Below are 10,000 nucleotides of genomic sequence, written 5' to 3'. Positions count from 1 at the left end.
GAGGGATTAAGGTTAGTCAAACCAGAGTGACTTGGTACAAGGCAGGTCTGTGCAAAGGAACACGTCAATGCGCGTGGAAGCACGTACACACACACACGCACACGCACACACACACACACACACACACACACACACACACACACACACACACAGTTAGAGACTCGGGCAGCATACAGCCACTTGTTTGTTCCCGTACTCGTCTCTCTGGCTCCACAGTCTAATCACTTTAATATATGGCTGATGTAAACATTTATTCCCCCACTCTCTTTCTGCTCAGGTCTCTCTCTCTCTCTCGACAACACGCAAACACACACAGCACGCCTTCTGTGCAGGGTGTGTGACTGACCTGAGCACTCTGGCCCGACATCACAGACGCTGGCAGCTGGATGGTGTGATGAGTGCCAGGGCTCAGTGGTAACCCACACATTCACTGCACTGCAGCTCCGCATATTCAGAATACTACAGGAGTGGACACTACGGTGCTACCATCCTGTGTGTGTGTGTGTGTGTGTGTGCGTTAATGCACTTACGGGCTGACCACAGTGGCTGGAGCCATGGTAATGGGCATACAGCTCCATTTACACATAAAGGTTCATGTAAATAACAGTAAGCAGAAAGGATGGAGCACAAAAAGTAAAAAAGAGACAGAGAAGTGTGTGTGTGTGTGTGTGTGTGTGTGTGTGTATGTGTGTGGATGGAGGGAAAAGGAGTATATTTGCCTTAGCATCACTAAACAGTTTGGAACAGATTAACCATTATGTTTCTACAGGGCAGTCATGTGAAGAGGCCATTCCCCAACACACACACACACACACACACACACACACACACACACACACACACACACACAGTCTGGCAATGAAGGGAAAAGTACTGCGAGAGAAGAGAGAAGTAGTGTTGCTACAGACGAAACTAATTGTATCACAGGATCTCAAACTTTAAGACGAACTGTTCCGATATTCCACTAAGCAGATGGTTGCTGTTCTCACCCCCCTGGTCTACACCCACTCCTTGCGTTGTTGACTTTATATGTGTAATAGGAAATGAGAAAAAGTAGTTCTGAGAAGCAGATGGGTAGAAGGGAGAGATGAAAGCAAAGATAATGAGAGAAAATTAAAAAAGGAGAGCAGAAGAGGATCGAGCGGAGGAGACGCATGGAAGATGTCTGCTGGATGTTAAGAGGAAAGAGAACGTGGCAATCGCAAGACAAGAAAGCGAGGCACGGAGGAGAGTGAGTGACGAGGAGGAAGAGGACGGAGTGAGGAAGGATCTGTGTGCGAGTGTGTGTGCCGGAGAAGCAGAGGAAGCCTGTAAGACAGAGAGGGGATATCCTGTCTTACTGCCTCAGTGCTCACGCTTGTTTCACTTGCGTCCGCTAAACACGCCAAGACACCGGGTGCACAGGACACAGGGAAGAATACCAGACCACATGACACACACAGGGGGAAGGGCTCACACACACACACACACACACACACACACACACACACGGCGGTAGTGGACTGACACAATAACACAGCTTTGGATGTCCTGTTTACACACTTAATACAGAAAGCAGACTATTGAATCATACCGGGCCCCCTAGTCAGCGCTGAGTCAAACCTATGCATAAAGTGTGTGTCAGTGTGTGTGTCTGAGTGTATGACACCTCTGTGGGGGGTGTGCAGGGGCTCTACTCAGTGCTGATGAGCACCATGAGTCACTGGCTTTAGTATTTAAGCAATTCATCCACTTAAAGGCTCTACATGGCAAAGGCTATCCATGACAATAGTGTGAGTGTGTCCGTCACACTAAGTCCAAATTCCGGAGGCCCGAATGTTAATCCAACAAAAACACCATTCACTCCCAAGGCGTCACACACTCAGGCCACACACTCATTATGACTCACACACAGCTGAGCACTGAAAAACAACCATCCTGAGAATGCCACTATATGAAAAGGAGGAATGCGTCTGTGTGTGTTTGTGTGTGTGCACATGTACTGTAGTGGCATGTGTGTGTTTTACACGGGTATCGCTCTTTGCAGACGCTCCCTCACTGAGTGTTGACATTCTCAGCACACTTCCCGGGGGTATCCCACAACGCTGTGCTGCAGGAGGATGGTTGCCTGGTTACAGCGTGGCGTGGTGATAGATATCGTGCATGTGTGTGTGTGTGTGTGTGTGTGTGTGTGTGTGTGTGTGCGCGCGCTTCTGTAAGTAGAAAATACCTACAATGTAGTAATTGCCAATAAGATATCTGAACAAAACCTAAGAATGTGAAGACATGTAGGTTGTGTAACGTATCAATACACAGCAGGTATGTGCAGGAGTGTGTGCTCAGATTATGCCATGACTGGTTAATTCTACATGGGCTATCAATTTGATGGATGTGAATTGTGTGTGTGTGTAGGTGTGTGTGTGGGGGGCTCACAGGGACACAGAGAGGTTATACACATGACTGGGTCCATCATTTGGTTCCCTGGGTTGGGAGTCACACTAGAGAGGTCAAAAGGATCTTAAGTGTGCACCCATTCACCTCATTCCTCAATTCACCCTTCCTCCCTCCTCCTCCTCCTCCTTCTCCTTCCTCAATCCCTCCCTCCCTTGGGCCAACGTAGTCATTACTGCTTGCCTATCTCCTCCACATTTTAAGGAAATGGAGAGAGAACGACAGGAGGAGGTGGCAGCCCTGTCTCACTGCACTGCCGTTAGTGTTCTGGATGGCTCAGTGTGTGGGAGCTGCAGGGACAGGAAGGAGTTTCTGTGTGCCTGGATGCATTTTGACATGTAGATACACATTTATGCCTGCACACGTATTGATTGTGTGTGTTTTCCTGCATGCACACCTACCCAACAATAAAGCACCGGGTCACCATCTCATCTGACCCTGACCTGGATTATAAAAAGGTCAAAATCAGGGTCAAATTCAGATTGGAGCGGATGATAATAAACCCTAAATAGTTATTACTGCCTCACTTCTGCTGATGAGCTTGGAAATAATCTACGGCGGTCCATGCTTGTGTCGCCGCAAAGCTGCTTAACCACTCATCGCTGTTGTATTCCAACTGGGCATGTGTCTGTGATTAGATTGTCTGAAGAGGATTAAACGTTGTCTAAGAGTAGATGCAGCCCTGGGTTATCGAAATGGTCTTCATAAGACTGTGCGGGGAGCATTTAAGAGATGAAAAGCCTCATATTTATACGGAGAAACCTGATTTCATACCTTGATTACAAAAGACTTGCCTGGATTTCTCTTTGTGTAACAGCAAACAGAACAATGGGGGTTTGAATGGTGATGGATGTAGAGCTCAACCACCAACTGTCCATAAAGGCATAAATAGTATCAGTAGTATCGCCAAATAAAATAAATTAGATACTTGTAGTACTATAAGTGCTTAATACAGATACATTTCCATAATTCTGATTTACTGCTTTTACAAAATATTAGACCTGACCTCACCGATGACCCAAGATCCTTTTTGTTTCTCAATTACAATTCAGTACAGAGTGTTGGCCTATGACCCCTAGGTTAACCTTTGGTCGACCTTGGGAAAGCATTTGCTCTTGACTATGTGATTGTATTAAAAGTGTAAGTGACCAATTTCTCAACTACCCAATTCTACACATGGAATATACAACGTCAACAATGAAATGTCAATGGCAAATAACGTTACAGAATTGGTGCCCGAGTCTGCTTCATTTGCTTGAAAAAAAAGATTCTCAAGATCAGCTACAGTATAAATCGTGTCCATGACCGAATTTTGTGCTTGTGTGTGTGAGAGTGTGTGTGTATGAGAGCTAACAGACTTCTAGTGTCCGCAGGGGAATACAAGCCAAACCCTTGATGAGAAATGAAAAATGATCCGTGGTTCACATCACATTTATCTTTCAAACAGCATCTGCGTACTGTCACACTCACATATAACCACACACACACACATACACACACACACACAGACGCTCGGATGTGAACGTGGGCTCATGTACACCTCTCCAGAGAGCGCTGAGGTCAGGGGGTCTCTGGTCTAATTGAAAGACCACATGGTGTCACAGTCACACTGAATGTTCAGGTCTTCATTAGGCTCGTGTAGAGAAGATGTGAGTGCTGCTTATTGTTACCCATGATTCAATCTACATGGATAAAACCAGATGGAAAAGGTTCAATTTGGGCAAAACTGCTGTTTAATTATAGTCACAAAGGAACACCATAACTAAATCACATTGATTTTTTTTCCTCATTGTGCTCTTTACTGTTCAATCAGAGCACTCCACTTTGAAATCTTTAACCCCTTGAACTCTCTTTCTTCCTCCTCCCTGAACTTTGCCTTCCTGCCGCTTCTCCGTTTGCCTCCCCTCCCTAAATTACAGTTATTACAGTGTCAGCCCTCCCTCCATGTAAACGCAGCTTCAGAGGGGTTTCAGACACTCTTAGCTCTTTTTCTAACACATGCTAGGGACCAATTACAAGGCCACAACCAGAGTCCCAAGACAGCCAGAGGCCTTTTAAGACCAGGCCTGGTCCACCACCAGGCTCCCATCCCCCTCACAAAAAGCAGCTGGATGAAACCTTTAAATAGGATTTTATGTGCAAACAGCGCCGATCTGGTGGCTGCACCACTCAAGTGACAGACGGGCCGGATCAAACACAGATACACAGAATGTACTGTGTCTTAAGTAGAAGAAGAAGGAGCTAATAATATTATTGTCACCAGTAAAACAACATTTGTCTCAGCATTGAATCCGCATCCTAACTATGAGGAGCAGTTTGCAGCCACAGAATACAGAATAGAATAGAACAGAATAGATTAGAATAGAATAGATTACTAAAGGGTGGGGGGGAGTGTGGGTCACGCTGGGACTGTGGCTTTTAGGTCATCGATGATGGAAAGAAGCACATAAAAGAGAGAGATGATGGAGGGAAAGAGTGAAGAGAGGAAGAGCGGAAACTTGACAGGTCTAGCATGAAGATGAAATCAGTCGCATGTAATATTGCCTCGCAGCAAAGTTGGAAAAGCCTCACCACCAGCGCGCACACACATACACCTAGACTCTACACACATGCACACACTCCTTTCTCCTGTCCTTCGTCCTTTCACTGACCCACATCACTCGTCGTCTTCCTTCATTTTAACATCCTGAGCCCTTCTCTCCTTTCTTTCTTTTCGTCTCGGAACCACTGTAGTCAGCAGAGCCTCAGGCGCACACACACATGCACACACACGCACACACATATACACATTTAGGCCAGCCAGCTTTCGACATGGCTCCCAAGGACTGAGAGGGAGTGTGACAGACATGCATTTGGAGGGAGAGTGATTGTCCCTTCATCTTCATTGAGTCTATTCAGGTTGCTAAATGAGAGCTGAAGGCCACTCGCTGTATAACACTACACTAGTAAGTGAGTCTGACAGACACGCAGGAGGCCTCCATACCTGCTACAGCTTTCAGTGAGAATCTTATGAGCGCTTATGAATAAATGGAATGTGTGTATCTAACCAACCTGGTGTTAGGTCATCGCAGCAGACTTCTATAGATCCAGATGAGCAGTCACTCAGTTCATCCACCGACAAATCCTTCTGCTGGATCTGCATCCTGTCAACACACCATACACATCATCATCACACACCATCATCACACACTTGACACCTTCACAACACTTCGGTTACAGGTGATGCAAATGCAGAGGCGCAGCTGAGTATGATAATAGAAGAAACGGTTGTCATCCTGCAAAAGTTGCACCTATGATATTATCGTACTAACAGCACTGATGTCAGCTGAAGCTCCAGGGTTAAACTGTCATGTCATCATAACTAGCATTACTTTGCTGTCTTTTTCAACTTAGTCACCTGTGTATCACAAATGTTTCATGACCGCGTGCTCATCATTATGTCAGATGCTTTATGCTATGAAAAATAGAGAAACAGCTGTTCCTAAAAATGACATGATCAGAGAATAAGGGGACAAAGATGGAGGATAGTGACATCGTCAAACTCTTAACAAACACTTAGTATCAGGTGTGAGTGCCCACCGGTAGCTGAAGGGAGCCACAGTCGCCATGTTGACTCTGGGTGTCTCTGCAAATGCTGAGTCGTCTTGGCTGCTGGGATTTTGCTGCTTGGGATTGATGGCCACCCTGGAGATTATAGGCATTGTCAGTGCCATCAGTGGTGGTGGGAGGGGACTGGGAGAGGAGACAGGACTACCGTCCTCAGGAGTCCCCATGTCCTCATCTGATTGGCTAGTAGAGTCACAGCGACCTTGGGTGTTGCTCTCATGGCTGAGGGTCATCGGGGGCACAGAGGGCCGAAGGTTTCCATTGTTGAACACGGCAGACTGTGCCGAGTGGTTCTCCAGGCTTGTTTCTGGAAACTCACGCAATTCCAATCTCTCTGGCACAAGCTCACGCTTCACCTGTGTAGAGTTGGAGTTGTCCCCACCCCTGAACTCCAGCGGTGGACAGAGGTTGCTTGCTCCCCATGCCTGGTTCTTATTGGTGAAAGTGTTTCTGTTGCGATTGCCGTTATGTTGAAAGTGCGTGGGGGTGTGAGTCTGGGCTGGTCTCACCAGATCCAGTGTGTCTTTGGAGTGTGGCGGTGCTCTGCGCTGGGTCAGCGGGCTGCTGTAGGCCGAGCGTGACGCTTGGGGAGCAGGTAGAGCTCCAACCCGCTGGAGGAGCTGATGCTTCAGGCTAGCATCTCTCAGTAGATCCCTGGAGGAAGGTTCAGGGATGCTGGAGCCCCGAGGACAAGGTGAGGGAGAGTGTGTGGGTGTTTGTGTGGGAGTATGTGTGGGTGTGTGTTTAGGTGTGTTTGTGGAAGGCCGGGGTAAGCCGCTTGCCTGGCGGCAGGAGTTCGTTTTGGGGGAAGAGGGCAACAAGCTGCGTGGGAGGGGGATTCCTGATGAAGGTGAAGCCCGGGAGGCAGACTTCACGTTGACGCCTCCACTCATTGCTGACCTGAAGGGAGAAACAACGAGAGTGAGACAGACAGACATAACATTTGTGCACTTACACACATGTAATTGTTCTTCGAGGGGTTTTACACTTTGAAACAAATCAACAGCATCAGTGTATCCGACACAACAAACCTGATGAGAAGTGACTGGACTTAGCTGTTGCCGGTGGCGAGCGAGTTAAACATGCGTGGTATGTGAGCGTGTGACAAAGTGAGTCATGGTCAACCACGAGTTGTGCTTATTTTCAGCATGACACGGAGCGTCTGGGCAATTAAATTTGCTTCATGAGAGTTCAAAACACACAAACAAATCCATACACAGCAACGTGTACCAAAGTGAGCCACAACGTTTTGAGAATAAAGAATCTTTTCCACAAAATGTATTCAAACATCATCCCACAGACCCTCACACACACACACACACACACACACACGTACTCACCAAAACACACACCTACAGCATTACCCTCCTGGCCCTTTTACACGTGTACTAGATAAATCTCACCTCCTTCGCTTTGATTCCAAACGTTCCCTGTCTCCGCTCCCCTCTCTGTGATCCCGCTCATGAATTTGCAGCCCTATTAAACTCAGCTCGGCCGCCTCCCTGCCCTTCTGTTCCCCGCAAACTACAGTAGTCAAGTGAGGCATTTAATGTAATATCATGTAATTTAGCTACTCGCGCTGCTCTGTTTGAGAGGAGGAGGGCGGAGGGAGGCTGTGAGGGCTAGGAGGCAAGGAAGGAGGAGGAAAAGGGAGGTAGCGAACATGTGGAGGGATAGAAGGATCACAGCATCTGGGAGAGGAGCGGATTAAAGAATCTTCTTCTCTCTCATAAACACAGCTGTATGATACAAACACAACATCTGTAAACCAAAGACCTGATGTTTCACCATTTCTGTTTTGACTTGTGTTCATACCATTCAGTCCCCTGGACCTCCAGCTCAGCTCTGGATAGGAGAGTAAATATCTGGAAAAAGAACCTCCTAACAAAACTGTCCAAGAATTGTATTACAGGTGTAGATCGGGCGGGTGCTACATGTTTCTAGCATATCTTGCTCTTTTCTGTTTCACCTGATGACCTGGAATGATGTCATGCAGCATATTTACACCTATGATGTCATCATACCTATGATATTGATGTCAACTGAACCAGCAGGTTGAATTGTTCTGTTTCCCTTATCCCCTCGTTCACAGGAGTATTATATATCCTTGTTCCAATTACTATTGTTTCCCTCTGTCTGTATGAAAACAACATGTGTCATTACCGCATGCTCATGCTTTTGTCAGATGCTTTTTTCAATAAATAACATTCGGTAAACAATGTATCAAACCTTTGACAGCTTGATACCTGTGTGTATCGATGACGCACACACAGATTTCATGCCTCCCTAAGATTAAGAATAGCTTCGTCAAAAACTCATATGGGTTACATCACATTACATTACGGTCATTTAGCAGACGCTTTTATCCAAAGCGACTTACAATAAGTGTGTTCAACAAAGGTAGATAAAAGGTTATAGGGTTATAGATAAGTATATGAGTTATCCACTTTCAGAAACCTTGCGACTGCTTTCATCTGAAATACTGAAAACAGACCCAGAAGTTCTTTGGCCTTCTGAGCAGAGAGGATTGTGGGAGACCTTCCTTTCACCTGCACATGTCATCACCAGTAATGCAGACACACGTACACAATGCAGAGGTTTGTGCGTTTCTCCACGGACCGCTGCTCTATCATGGTTGACTCAGCGCTAATGAAGACGAGTACCGCAGCATACAGAGGCCACGACCCAGCAGTGTGTAAACAGAGACAGATGTGATCGTCCATCCTTCTTTCCCTCCATTTCGCTCCAGGAATTCCGACTGCTTCTCTTTCACCTAAACCCCCATCCCTCTCGCTCTTTCTCTCTCTCTCTCTGGGGGTTAGGACTAACCACTAATAAGCATCAGAATTCCTGTCTGATACAATTCCTGCTAGGCTTTCCAGGGACCACAGGTGTGGTCTGGCTCTGTGTCTATCTGTATGCTAATTGGCTTCTCCTTAGGGACACCGGGGGCAATCCAGCACTACTGCAGCCCACGAGGACACACAGAGGCTCAGCTGGTGATGGAGATGTATGTGTATGGGTGTGTGTGTGTGTGTATGGAAGCAGAAAAACAATGTGATATTTGTGCTTCTACGCTTACTGGCAGATAAGGCGATAAGCACAAGGACGTTACACGTGTTGGATGTGTTTTAGATGTCATGTGTTTGGAGTCGGTACAAGCTTCAAAGATGGATGATTCTGTTACACAACCACCCTGACAATAGTCAGATTGTTGGTGTGCTAAAGCGTTTAAGGTGGATCTAACTGCTTTAGGCCTGCCGGGATACAGCTAACAGCTTGGACATTGAGATTGGATTCATTTGTAGACATAAAAGATGTAATTGTGTAAAATCTAAAGGAAGCACAAATCTATGGATAATCAGATTATGGGGTTTCTTGAGGTCAGAGAGCATTTGGGCAATTATATAACATGTGTAACTGTTAGAACAGAGGGAACAGTTTGACACCTTCACTGAAATTCAACAAAAATTTGTTCAGCGTTTTAGAGGACATCATTACTAGTATATCATGAATAATAATAATAATAATAATAATAATAATAATAATACTAATAATAATACTTTTTACATTTGAGAGGTTAAAAACACAAGTACACACATAAAAAGAAGTGAGAGAATCCTTAAAATGAGATTAATAAAATAAATGGGAGGGTTGTACTTCAGTTAGTAAGCGCATGGTTGAATATAAATGGCACCATCATAATAAAAGCGCATTACAACATCAGTCCTTCTGGCAGAATAATACTGACATCTGCTGGATTCTGAGTGTAACAGCAGCTTTTCTCTTTTAGAAGAAGAAGAAGAAACTTCATGGGGTCAAATCACATGCGACCACGTCACCATGCAAACACGTCAATCTGAAATTGACTTTTTACAGAGGCGGCGTAGATGATACAGCGCCCCTGGTGTGCGTTTCGGGGCTCGGTGCCTTGCTCAAGGGCACCTCGGCAGTACTTTCTTGG

At 45.9% G+C, this 10,000-nt stretch overlaps 1 protein-coding gene across 5 annotated transcripts in view; it reads right to left on the bottom strand.

Moving 5' to 3' along the window:
- Positions 1-10,000, bottom strand: part of nav1a (neuron navigator 1a) — a 76,912-nt gene that overhangs the window by 59,830 nt on the left and 7,082 nt on the right. For all 5 annotated transcript variants that reach the window (XM_076166387.1, XM_076166390.1, XM_076166389.1 and 2 more), the window contains exons 3-4: positions 6,010-6,936; positions 5,482-5,573 (exon numbers count right to left, since the gene is read on the bottom strand). In XM_076166387.1, coding sequence (XP_076022502.1) covers positions 5,482-5,573; positions 6,010-6,929 — 1,012 coding nt within the window. In that variant the 5' untranslated portion in view covers positions 6,930-6,936. The remainder of the gene's footprint in view (positions 1-5,481; positions 5,574-6,009; positions 6,937-10,000) is intronic.

The sequence above is a fragment of the Genypterus blacodes genome, unplaced genomic scaffold (genome assembly GCF_046128005.1).
Source record: "Genypterus blacodes isolate CSIRO-AG114 ecotype Tasmania unplaced genomic scaffold, CSIRO-AGI_Gbla_v1 ptg000156l_1, whole genome shotgun sequence".
Lineage (NCBI taxonomy): Eukaryota > Metazoa > Chordata > Actinopteri > Ophidiiformes > Ophidiidae > Genypterus > Genypterus blacodes.
This window is presented reverse-complemented; position numbering and strand designations above follow the sequence as displayed.